The following is a 14,220-nucleotide window of genomic DNA, read 5'->3' as shown; positions in this document are numbered from 1 at the left end:
CCAATTGAATTCTTTCTTTCTGGGTTCGTACCTAAGCGAAAGCTCCTGACCTTTGCTTGCATTCCTATTGGTTCCTGATCGGTTTATAACTTTGTCATTGGTGTCTGGCTAATCCGCTGTTTTTATCTTTTAAGCTGCATGCTTATCTGCTCTTGGCTTTTGTCGGATGTCCTTTCATCCATAAGCTCATTATTTTTGCATTGAAAAAGGCGTTCCCTGTAACGCCGAAACACGTGTCTGCTGTAATTTACAAATTTGTGCTTCTACTTACGTTGTTTGGTCTGACTTTACATACAATTTGTTTTTATGTTAAAATAATTTATGAAGCCAAAATATTGTGCATATAAATACCAGGCCCAGTGCTTGCTGATAACCATCAACAGGCACTGGTTCTAGCTATGCTGGCCCTTGTCAATTTATTAGACCCCAATGAAGATCAATGACCCTTCTTAAGCTACCTCCTCCTTCGCTGATTACAGCCTCTTCTGGTAAGTTGTTCCAAATGCCCACAACCCAATATAAGTAGTAATTTTGAACATTTGATGTAAAGGGGGAAAATATGAGGGAGGGAGGGAAAAGCATAACGAACACTACTGCACTACTGGATTTCCAGTAGTAACCAAAACAGAACCAACCCCGTAACATACCTTAATTATTTTAACAGATATAAAGAAAATGTGATGCACTTATAATTTCAACTTTATAAAATTATATAATTCAACTTTTAAAATACAAACTTTTAACTTAAAATGTTAGGTGCTCAAATTGCTTAGATTTAATTTTTTTTTCAAAAAATATGTAATAACCAAAAATTAGCTAATGATAATTAAAATCAAAATTTCAAAATTAAATGAGCATAAATAAAATTAAAGAAAACAAAAATAATTAATTTCTAGAACTAATTTCTAATTGCCAAAAATATAAAAATATTTACAAGATGCAAAAGGGTTGAAAACTCAAACATGGGAAGCAAACTTTCACGAATTAAGTTCAATATTGGCATTTTTCCCATAAAAAATAAATGTACTTATTTTTTACTAAAATTAAACATAAAATATGCTAATCTAAGGCAGCATGTATGAGAATAACATCTGATTAGCCGAAATATTTAAATATTTGCAAGATGCAAAACGACTGAAATTTCAAATACAAGAATCTATTTTCCGCGAAGTCTGAGAAGTTCAACGTATGTTTTCCATAAAATAAATTTTTACTTTTTACTAAAATTAAACATAAAATATGCTAATCTGAGGTAGCATATGCGAAAAAAAAAAACATTCGATTAGTCAAAATATTTAAATATTTGCAGGATGCAAAAAGATTGAAATTTCAAAAACAAGAGCAATTTTAGGCGAAATCAGGGAAGTTCAATGTTGTCACGGTTTCTAAAATAATTCCTTTCTTAAATATCGATATTAAACAAAAAAAGGGGGGTTTCTGAGGATGTCAGCTTTCATCTGAAATTTAAAAGAACTTATTACAAAAGCATAATACAATTTTGAACATACAACATAGTTTGCAAATATTTTGCCAATTTTTTATTACATAAATACTTGTATGTCACTAATTTTATGGTACTAGTTATAATAATTGTGAGATTCAAACATAGCAGCAGTTTCAGAATTTTTAAGCAGCGGCAGAAGAAAAAAACAGGTACATTACCGTTTCCTTTTGAGAGCTGAACCAGACTTTGATAATTGTGAAGAAATTAGTTCCGCTAACTTTTCTTCGTGCTCTTGAGTCCAATACTTTAAAACAGATACAACAAATTGATCAGTAAGCTTAACTTCACGACACATTATGTGCTTCAATAAGGTCTGCTGATGGCCTAAAACACAGGAAATAAAATACTTGAGTGTTTTGTAAAGGAAAAATCATCAAATATTAGGCAATTTTAATCCTTTTGTAATTGAACAGAAAGATACTCAGGGTTCATACTCTATTCGGATGAAAAAATTCCATGACTTTTCCAAGACTTTTTCATGACTTCATAAAAAAATTTCATGACCTTGTTACATGAAGAGAATAGTACCATTTAATTTCAAACTGGAAATTTTTTGGAAATGAGCATTAGCGAAACTTCTACGTGAATGCTTCTACCTCATCGAAGTACTTACTTGTGATTGAAAAAATATCAGTGTACACCTAAAAACTAAACTATTCTTATTTGTTTTCATCATATAACTTTTAGTAAAGTTAGTAAAACTACAGTGAATGAAATATAACGGTGCTTAAGTGTCTAATAATCTTTATAAACAGGTAGAATGATAATGAATGGGAAAAAGGTTGAATGAGTCATTACTAAGTTTCAATAAATTTGCTTCAAAGGTTGCCTTTTAGCATCAGCAGTGCATTTAAGCATACACATACAGTACTTTGGTTCATTAAAGAAAAGCCATTCTTTAGTAAATTCATGTTTCTAAACTAGATATTTATATTTAAAAAAAAGAAAGAAAAACATTCAGTAGCGAATAAATCTTCTGATTCAAATGTACTTGTTTACTTATTTGCACATTTTCAATTGCATATAAATTAGTAGGTTCAGAAATTCCTGAACATAGGGTTTGATTCCTGACATCGAACGTAGCAGTATGTCGCACGGATTAGTTCTGCAGGCCGTATGTTGGGCAGTGCTGTTTTAGAGTATTAGAATTCTCCTATTTCTGTGTTTTATCACCTGACTAAAGATAGTGTTCCCACTAGGCCGTTTTTGAAGGGCACAGCGCCCTGCCCTTTTGCATATCAGCAGAATGCGCCCTGCCCTTTTTTTAGATCGCGAAATACACCCTGCCCTTTTCAAAAATAAGAAATTGCACTTTGGGTTTTTAAAAAGATGCCTCAACCATCGTTTCGACCTGCCGCGATATCGGAGCAATTTTATTTGTCCAGCGATCGTCTGCAAAAAACGCCTATGTCTTATCCTTGTTCCCAGAATTTCACCCTGAAAACGGCCCCATAAACAAAAGGGGAAGCAAATACCTAGGCAAAGAGGAGATGAGATTCTCAGAATTCAAACAAGCTTATCAGTAGGAAACAAAGGCATGCTCTTCCTTCTACTGAGGGTGGGTTTTTGAAAGGTTGTGGGAAGGAGTAGGGTCCTCTGGGAAGGGAGAGATCTTTGTTTCATTCCTTCCCATCCTTGATCTTCTGAGAATCAACAATGAGAGAGGGAATAGGACATTTTCTTAACATTTCAGCCCTTTGTGTCCGTTTTTCGTTTGCACGTGGAAATTAGGTTTAGCTAATTTTAGCGCATTGCTAGTGATTGTGTAGCAATCTTTTTTTACATCTGTTTCTGGAAAGTTAACTTTCTGATTGTTTCCTAAGAAGAACATAGTACAAAGCTTACTGGGCTAAAATGCAAGGGTATTTTTTTAATATCTTGGATTTTTAACCCCCATCCCCCCTAAAAAACCATTTGAAATGGAAACATATCGCATTGACAGGGCGTTCATTCAATTCTTTCCTTTTTGCTAAGTATTTTTATTATCTTTGTATATGTGTGTGTGTTGTGTGTGATTCATATAACAGATTATTTAAAACACTTATTGACATAATAAAAAGCATACTTTTGACATACTCGTGCTTTTTTCTAACTAAAATGATCTTGCACTGTTTCTTTTTCTTTTATAAATATTATACAATTGATTTTTTAAAAAATCACAAAATTAAAGTGCCGATACATTAAATTTTCACAAAAATTGTCTGAGATAAAAATCTTAGCTTGGTCCAAGCTGCTTATGCATTGTATTTAAGAGCGCATACATCCGCCAACACATTTGTGTTATGAATTTGAACAACTCCAAGACTAGGAAATAGAGCTCAAATGAAGTTTTTTTAGTTTTGCAACTTGCTACCACTGCATTTTTGAAGCACTGCATACAGTATTGTAAGTTAATTATTCTATTTGAAGTGTAATATATTTAAAAACTGAGAGTTTACACTCATCACAATTTTGATGTCTACGAAAATACTTAATGGCACAATGCAAATTACTAGGCAGTTTCTTTGGTAGGAAGGGGAGATCAGTAATTAAATACTCTTCTTCTTAAATTAAAATTCCAAGGGTTTTGAAATGCCTAGAATTTTTTTAAACTCTTATAGGTAGTTAAAATTATGGCCTGAAAAGTGTTGAAAAACACCCAAAGCCAAGTTTCAGCATTAGCTAAATATTCCTTTAGAGTGGAAAATGTGCTTGGCTTAGTGGGCATTTGTGTGTGGGGGAGGGGGGTGAGCTAACACCTATTCTGAAGACAAGTGCGTTTTCTGGATGAAATCATATTTAATACTAAAGTCAGTGGTGTGACGGCAATCAAGGGGGGGGGGGAGGTCATGGTGCAGAATAGACTGAATTTTTGCAAGGTGTTTTAAGTGTTATTTCTCCTCTCAATTTTTTTTTGGGGGGGGGGGCGCTCAGTACTTTTTGAGTGGTGCATCATTGGTCTTGGGTGGGGGGGGGACACCCCGTTGAAATAGTGCCCTTTTTTAAAAAAGTGCCCCTTTCAAAGGCCAGCACCCTGCCCTTTTTTTTCCTAGAGTGAACACTACTAAAGATCTTCATTTTCTAAAACTTTCAACAAACTGAGATAAACTCTGATAAATTTAGTAATAAAGGTTTTACGAGTGATGGAAACAAACTCGGATGCAATTGAATTGCATTTTTTAAGTGGACGTGGCAAAATTAAGAATGTGCAAGTTCGCTACTGGGTCATTCCATGTCAAGTGATCCAAAGTTTTTTCCCTCACCTTTTTGTATTTCTTTGAAATTTGGCTCATCGATTGTACCCTTTGAGGTAATCAAAAGTCCAAATTTTTAGATTTTTATCTCTATTATTTTGTTATTTATGACACTTTGATTTTTCGAAAAACCCGCTTTTTTTCATGGATGCTTGAACATAAAATGGACGATAACTCAGCATCAAATATAGATAGAAAGATTTGGTAAAAAGCATTTTAAAGTACATTAGTTGCTGTTTAATGGGATATGCAACATGACTAATTCCAAAAAAATTTTAATTTTTAAAAAATAAAATTTAAATTTTAAATTTATATTTCTCAGAAAAGGTATAATGAATTTTTTTTAAAAAATTCTCAAAAATTTGAGTGTATTTTATCTTCATTTGTGCAAAGTTTCAAGTTGGGATCTCAATGAGATCATATTTTTATGAATTTTTAAATAAAATTTGACTTATGAAATAATGACATTTTTCAGATTCTAACCAGTTAAATATGGGGTTCTTTTACTGGGGATGGTCTAGTAAGTAGTAATTGATCATGACTATGCTTGAAATGAACTGACATGACTTTGTAGATTAGTCCCCCCCCCCCCCATCCGTCACACAACCATTTTTTATCGTTTTTTTTCCCCAAAACTGTATTTAGAAAAAAAGCCGGCACGTAAGAGTTATAACCTTAATAAACTGGGACACACGCTGCTAAACATCAGTAGTGACTAAAGCTTATAAATGGGGGGGGTCATAAAAACTAAAAGTCAGAAAAACTGAAGAGAACCACTCATTTGCAGATTTTTTTTCTTTCGGAAAGTGGGACGGTAGGGGGAGGGGGGGGGCAATCTGGAATGAAACATAACAACATGGAAGGTTATGCTCAAATTAGCAAAATTTGTTTGATCTATAACTGCTTTTAATGTATGTATAAATAGATCTCGCTGCATTGCTCTCGTTTACAAGTGAAATTAAGAGAAAACTAGCATTAAAGAAAAGAAAAAACAGCTGCACTCCAAATGTTATAGAAAGACAGTTAGTTTTATGCTGACAGACATATGACTTGATACTTAGATTTATTTTTAGTTTAGTGTAAACAGAAAAACAACACGGGGGGAAACACTCCTATTTTGCTGTGATCTTGGGGCAAACTATTTCTTTCCTCCATCCAAAATTGAAAGTTGGTGCAGGGGTAAGGAACGAAATGAATCATAACTTTCCTTATCAGATAGTGAAATAATCAAGTACACTTTGTGAAGTTCGGATTGAAAAAGAAACACTTGGTCTGAAAAAAAAAAAAAAAGCATCAGATGAAGCGTGATACTAGTATAGTGTTAATCGTATGTGTGAGTGAATGTGTGTGTGTGGGGGGGGGGGGGGTAATGTACTTTGTCTTGCTTTAAAGAAGAACATTTACCAGCTTTTAATATGTTTTCTATTCATTTTGTTTTATTTTATTCATTTATTTATTTTTTACATTTTGAAAATAGTTTTGGAAAAAAATAATAAAAGTGGTGGCCCGGGGGGGGGGGGGGGGGGTCTTTTTCTTACTTTAAAGAAGAACATTTACCAATTTTTAATAAGTTTACTATTCAATTTGGTTTTTTATTCATTTATTTATTTTTTACATTTTAAAAATAGTTTTGAAAAAAAATAATAAAAGTGGTGGCGCGGGGTGCTTGCCAATTTAGAAATTCACGTCAGCTCATTTCAAGCATAGTTATGATCAATTACTACTTACTAGACCATCCCCAGTGAGAGAACCCCATTTTTAACTAGTTAGAATCTGAAAAATGTCATTATTTCATAAGTCAAATTTTATTTAAAAATTCATTAAAATATGATCCGATTGAGATCCCAACATGAAACTTTGCACAAATAAAGATAAAATACACAAAAATTTGAGAATTTTTTAAAAAAAATTCATTATACCTTTTTTGAGAAATTCAAATTTAAAATTTAAATTTCATTTTTTAAAAATTATAATTTTTTTGATATTAGTCATGTTGCATATCCCATTAAACAGCAACTAATGTACTTTAAAATGCTTTTTACCAAATCTTTCTATCTATATTTGGTGCTGAGTTATCGTCCATTTTATGTTCAAGCATCCATGAAAAAAAGCGGGTTTTTCGAAAAATCAAAGTGTCATAAATAACAAAATAATAGAGATAAAAATCTAAAAATTTGGACTTTTGATTACCTCAAAGGGTACAATCGATGAGCCAAATTTCAAAGAAATACAAAAAGGTGAGGGAAAAAATTTTGGATCACTTGACATGGAAATAATGGTAAATGCAAAATGAGTGATGTCCAAGCAGTAAAATCCCATTGCAAAAAAAGACGAGCGGCTGCTACAGAAGTGGATGTAATGAGATTGCAAAATTCATAATTGTTTTTGGGATCGTTCAGCTTTCCAGTTTTAATACGTAAGACTGTTAAATCACTCAATATCTCTGATGCTCTTTTAGCTACTGTTAGTTTCTCTTGGCCCAGGACCTTTTTTCATGACTTTAAATAATTTTCCATGACTTTGAACAAAATTTTCAATTTTCCATGACTTTTCCAGGTCTGAAATTCGCTAAATTTTTTTCCATGACTTTCCAGGATTTCCATGACAGCAGTGAAAATGTATGCTCATTAACACAGTTAAAGGATAAATTTTCTGTCAACACACAATTCACTGGGTGAAGGGAGAGAAGGATAGTAACTATTTTTAGTAACTAATATTAAATATCTTGTAGCTGCTTTTTAAAAAAAAATCAAGACACATTACAAAAACAATAACAAAAATTTTTATATTCTTCAATGTGTGTAATGTGTTGTAGGACTTTGTATTATCTTCATTTAACAATGAAAGGTCTATACAGTGCTATTCAATCAATTTAATAATATTTATAGAAAAAACAGGTGTTAGAAATACTACACCTTAAATTACGTAAGTAAAAAGAAAAATCACGGCTGGAATCCATCAGGCAATACTAATTAATCAACAAAATTAAAGTTCTTTTAACATAATCAAAAAAAAAAAAAAAAAAAAAAAAAAAAAATATATAAAAGCACTAGTTAAAGATTTTTTTTTTTTATATAAAAGCTGATCACATAAACTTTTCTGAAAAATTCCATTCCTCTCCATCACATTTGTACAAAACTTGCGTGGTTGGATAACAACAACTAACGTTTTCCGTCTGTACTAATTTGTAACATATTCTTCACACAGTTACATGAGACTTCATTGAGACTTCGTGACGCATGTAAATAAATTTTATTTTAATTAAGAAAATTGTTTAATAAAAATATTATTGTGTCAGGAGTATCTTCGTATCAAATGTAAAGATTAGAAAATTGCTTTCCCCTGTTTCATTAAAATATTAACCCTTCAAGCGGCCGTGACGTAAAATTCCTTCACCCAGCGATGTATCGAAGCGCGGCCGTGTCGAAAAATTTCGCCATGAATATTCTTCCATAGAATTTTACACCGCAGCCGTTCTCGAAGCAGAATATTCAAGGCCAAATTTTTCGACACGGCCGCTCTTCAATACATTGCTGGGTGAAGGAATTTTACGTCACGGCCGCTTGAAGGGTTAAGAGATATGACAAAATGTTAATGAAATTTAAGCGTATTTTTCCCACACGTGATGGTGGGATGCCCTTCAACTAAAAAGCACTAAGATTTAGCCGTTGGAAGAAGCAACTAGAAAATTATAGAAAATACCAAACACATATACACACTGAAATTTTCTAATACTGAATTATTTTTAAGAAAGGAATATACACATGTTTTCCAAAGATATAACAGATTTCGACTATGAATGGCTTTGTATTGCATCATCACAAGCTGTAATCAACTGGTTATTTATTTATTTATTTTGAAAGAAAAAATTAGCATAAAAACAATGCAGTTTGCTAAATTCCTAAAATGGGCATGTTTTGATCCATATTACTGGTATATTGACTCTGGAAGAAGATGTGATAAGCTGAGACAAAATTTTTCATTTCTTTTTGATACAAAATCGTACTTCAAATATTCTTGTTGAACTTCACATACATAAAGGTGCATCCCCCCTGCCCTCATTATTTAGTTTTTATATCATATACTAGCCGCATTGCCCGGCTTTGCACTGTCTACCTCGAAAATGAAAGTTGTGTCAAGTGACACATGTGCAACAATCAAGCTTCAATTAGAGGAAAAAAAAATCTGTAAAATTTTTCATCAAAATAATCATTCTCAATAAAGAAAACGTCAAATCAAAAATTTCCGAATAAAGTAAATGCAACCTTCCATAAACACAACTAAAATCCTTTTTAAAAAAAGATAAATTGCCAAATAATAACAGAAGTGAGAAATTTTTACCTCGAAACATAACAAAATTTCATTTAGTGACTGTCTAGAAAAAAAAGTGGCAACCTTCTGATTGGTTTTATTAATGCTAATTTAAAATGAGATTGCGCAAACGATAAATTTCCGATAGGAAAATAGAGTTCCATTAGGATTAACAGTGCTTTTGAATTTTTTTCCAGGTGACTTTACAGCCTTTTTTTCTTTTAATTCGAAGGAATCAAATGAATTCTATGGGTACTTTTAGCGGGCTTTCGAATGGCACCAAAATCGAACTGGTTGGATAATTATTTTGGGTAGAGGGAGCCATTTAATGCCATTTTCAGGCCCTAAAATTAAAATTCGAAGTACCTCCCTGCCAAATTTGGTCCAGATCCCACGAAAACTGGATTTGTATAGGGAACATACAAACACATATATGTATACACATATATACAAACATATTCTTCATTTTATTTAAACAGATTACTACAGAATATACTTGAGCAGACATCGAAATCAAGTTAAAATACGAAGAAAAAATAAAGCTCATTCCTTTACAGTTTAATATTTCCCTTAAAAACAATCAACTACCAATAATTTGATGGCAACTCAAATTTGAGAAAAAATAAAAATGAATTATTGATAAAGCAAACAAAATTTGTTGATTTAGTGCAATACATATTGAAATAATTTCCAATTTTTAAAATACTTGAAATATTTTAAGGATGCAAAAGGATTGAAATCACAAGCAAGGCATGTAATATTTGACGAAGCATGGATTCAAGTTCTTTCCAAATTCAGAGGAAATAGCTTTTTTGGCACATTTTTTTATCAGGAACATCACGAAAAAATAGTGAAATCAGAACAAAATATTTCTTATCAGGAATATAAGGACAAGTATAAAATCTGATATTCTTACGAAAGGCAGCTACAAGCCTGCTTTTCTGGATACTGAACAAGCATTATTAAGAAGAACAATGTAGTTTTAATCAAACAGCAGGCCTAAGCAATTCTCAAGGGTGGGGGGGGGGGAATGAGTAGCATAATTTTCCTGAGGACTTTAAAGAAAAACGTTTTTTATTACTATTTGGCAGAAAACAATATGTTATCAGTAATCAAAAATTCAAATATATTTTATACTGCTGTGCACCAAGTTTGCGTTACTATTCAAGTTGTAAAACATAAACTATTTATTCTAAGAGACCTTACAAATGTTCTTTAAAAAACATAAGCAAAATATTTTCATCCGAACTGGAATGAACACAGATAAGCAACCATCTCGTCATTGAGAGGTTGTACAGTTGATATGAGTACTTTATTTTGTTAAAAACAGGGCCAGTAATTAAATTATAACATACATTTAACAATAATAAAATAAAACTTACTTTTCTTGCTTTAGCAGTAATAGAATACTAGTCAAAGCTTCAGAATGAGCTAGAAGAAACAATAACAATTAAAAAAAGATCCAAGTGAATAGACATAACAAAAAATATGATAAACATAGGTATTATGTTACACACTTTCAACGTATATTAGAATATTGGAGTTTCATAGTATAACTTATAACATAAAGTTTGAGCTATCTTGAATTTCATGTAAAACAGCATGTAATAAAGGTAAATAATCTAACACACTGGCGATCCGCGAAGTTTTTGGTTAAAGAGACATCTGTGAAAATTTCTAGAGACTAGAAATCATATAACTTTTGTATTAAAATTAAATTGACACTTGTAGTATTTAGAGTTTAAATTAAGCATTGTTTATACAGTTTAAAAACACAGTTCAAACTTAACATCAAACCTTCAGTTCTCATTCGACGGCTATTACACGGGAAGTAAAATGATTTCCTCTCAACATTACGACTAACATTCATTAATCACCGAGTTAAGTCATGAAAAAAATCAAAATTACTAAAAAATGGATTTATTTCAGTTGCTACCAACTTCATAACCTTGAAATTTTCTTAATTAATCATCTGTAATTATTCGTAAAAAAAATTTACTCATTACCTGCTCAAACTATCCAGTTTTGTTTTGTTTTTTAAACAAGGAGTCTTACTTTCCTTAATTTCTAATGAGATAAAGCACAAAAGATTATAATAAATTTTTTCATTGCTAGATTAAGAACTCTCTCTGGAAGAAGCTGTGGATCAGTTCATTGACTAGCACCAGTCTAGCTGGATCCAGAGCCTGCTGCTGGTCATTATTTTTGTATTATTATGGTAAACTTTTCACGAAATTGTTTAAAAATAGTAATAAATAAATAAAACACACACTTTATAATTTTTAACCTTCAATGCAAGTAAAACTTAACCAAAGACATTTTAGATATACTCTAAAATCAAATACCTACTTGCATGGGTTACGTCTACAGTATCACAAGACACAGATGAAATCAACAAACATTTTTTTATTCCTTTCATAGCATTTGGCTTTACTTTAATGTTTTCGAACTAGAAAAAATAAACTACACTATCCACGGTACAACTGAAAACACCAGTGACCCCTGCACTAACAACAAAAAACAAGTCGAACACAGTACTATATAAAAACTATACCCACTCAAAATTTTACTGTTATATAATTGTTGCACATTTATACGTAGAAGAACCTAATTTCTTTTTTTATTTTAATAAGGGTTCAAGCTTTTGCTTTATGGATTGTTAATGTATGTGATATTTCATGCTATTCATAGCTCCCAATTTCTCTGCCTTTTGTAATCTATAATTTCAGTTAAATATGAATTTATTTTTTTAAACTGCTATTTTTTGTATGCTTTTATGTGAACTAATATCAAGAGAAACAAAAATACGCATTTGCAAATAATTTTAGCTCTAGTAGTTACAAATGACTAATTAAATACTGATATATATTACTGAAAAGAAATATTTCTAAGCAAAGCCAGAAGATTTAATGCAAATCTTTAATTCTAGTGAACTTAAATTATACCACACAATGTTGTTCGGGCTAATCCATGGGTTTCAGAGCAATATTTAACCGTTTAACCGCCGAACTATTGACGGAAGATCAAATTTGAGTAATTTTTTGAAATTATGTCTATTTATGTCTAGTAAATACAGAAATAAAATTTCCAGAAAATTTTTTTTTACTATGTTTTTCAGTGTGTTCCATTTTTGGAACATTGGCGCTTTGCATGAAGTTTTCTTTTTTTTTCAGAGAATTGTTTTAAACTAAGAGGTTTTGAATGCGGTTTTTATCTTAGCATACTTTATTACGGAAAAAATAATATTTTAAATTGCATTTATGTACATACCAGAATTCAGAAAATCCAATACAGAAATATCTAATGCCCATGATATGAAAGGAAGCATTGCTGGTGAAGTCGTTTGTCGCAATGGAAACATTTCTTAGTCATATTTTTTTTGCACATCGCACAACGTCCTTGGGATGCAGATACAATATAATGTCCGTTAGACATTCTTGATTGTTTATGTAAATGACAACGAGGCCCTGGATGACTTTCCTCTTGTACTTTTCTTCTTCGGAGGCTAATTATTATTTCTCTTCGGAACTCGAAATGCTTCATCTTGACTTTGTGTAACTCACAATGAAGTAACCAACTAGCTACAACTGAAATATTCAGAGCATTACTAAAAAGATTCCACCACCATTTTTTACTCCTCAAATGAGGTCTGTAGCTCCCTAAAAGTTTATCCAAGACGTCCACACACCCCATTCCTTCATTGTATCTCTTGATAAGATGAGATTGTGGCACATCTATCTTGCATTTTTGCGCAATTGAGTAACGTTTTACAGATGCAAGTGGCTCACGTGTATAACAATTAGATGCTACTGTAACCACTGCATTATCATTCCAGCTGCACATGTACACTGATCCATCAGATCGATAGTCAAAATTTCCTCGATCTTCTTTAGAAAGGGCTTTTTTGGATTTCAATGGACAATGGCCAGTTCGGTTTTCACGAATTGTTCCTGTTGCTCGTACACCTTTTTTTTGATAGCTGAGAAATTAAGTCATATGATGTAAAAAAGTTATCAAAGTATACTTCATGCATAGACGTGTCAGTCAAAACTGATAATAGATCATTTACAACTCTGGATCCTAATTGCACATCAGGGCCTGAATTTTTTGCCTGAATAAATCTTCATGGAATATGGGTATCCACTTGAAGAGCACAGCATCCAAATTTTGAAGCCGAATCTTATTGGTTTTCCTCTAATAAACATTTTACATGAATGCCAACCGTAGTAGGGAACCATAGATTCATCTATGCTCAATTTTTCATGAAATACACCAAATTGTTGAAGGTTTTTACACAATTCTTCTTAAATAGGGTATACTTTTCCAAGTTTGTCATTTTGTTTTAATTCATGATTGTCCATCAAATGAAAGTTGTTTTTTATTTTTCGAAAACAATTTAGAGGCATAACTGTTGGTACAATTGGCACAGATGTATCTTCTGCACTGCTCCAATACATATCTTCAGAAGGAACGGAATGGTACCCACTCAATAGCAGCAAACCAAAAAATTGTAGGATTTCGTCTCTGTCAACATCTATTGATTCTCCTTTTTGCAATGCGTACAAGTTTGTCATATTTGCTAAGTGTTCAACGTACTGCAAAGGTAAAATTTTAAAAAATAAATCAATTGGAGATAAATCCACTATATTCAGAAATGCGTGTCGAAGGGGTTCAATACTTTCTGACGAAATCAGTTTCTGAAAATTAGCTTTCTTCTCCCAAGTTAAATCCATTTTCATTCTTTTTCTACTTTTATTTCCTGATAATTCCAACTTTTTCTTTTTTTCCGTTTTCATTCGCTTTTTACTTTTATTATCCAATGATTTCAGACTTTGTTCTGCCTCCGATTTTTTTGTTAAATTTTCACGAGAGTTGGCGGAAAAAATGTCCACCTGTCCACATACATCAATTGGTATAATACGTTGTAACTTGTCTTCTAGAATGTCTTCTTCCTCAGTGATATTGCCTGTTTCATCAGGGGGTAACTGGCATATATGTACATCTGACAAATCCGAATCTGACAATGTCTCTAAATAAGACACCGCTTGTTCTACAGTAAGAAATCTTGTAGACATTTTTTAACATTTATGAACAGTTGGTATACGTCAAACAGAATTTCGTTTCGCTCGAAAACAAAGCTAGCGAATTATTGAACTGCATTTAAAATATGAA

At 32.0% G+C, this 14,220-nt stretch overlaps 1 protein-coding gene across 1 annotated transcript in view; it reads right to left on the bottom strand.

The window, feature by feature from the left end:
- The window catches only part of LOC129225185 (integrator complex subunit 3-like), a gene marked incomplete at its 5' end in the record, with an annotated part of 111,020 nt that overhangs the window by 21,307 nt on the left and 75,493 nt on the right, over positions 1 to 14,220 (bottom strand). The window contains 3 exon segments of the mRNA XM_054859750.1: positions 1,663 to 1,820; positions 6,003 to 6,009; positions 10,431 to 10,479. Coding sequence (XP_054715725.1) covers positions 1,663 to 1,820; positions 6,003 to 6,009; positions 10,431 to 10,479 — 214 coding nt within the window.

This window comes from Uloborus diversus, chromosome 6, assembly GCF_026930045.1.
Source record: "Uloborus diversus isolate 005 chromosome 6, Udiv.v.3.1, whole genome shotgun sequence".
Taxonomy (NCBI): domain Eukaryota; kingdom Metazoa; phylum Arthropoda; class Arachnida; order Araneae; family Uloboridae; genus Uloborus; species Uloborus diversus.
This window is presented reverse-complemented; position numbering and strand designations above follow the sequence as displayed.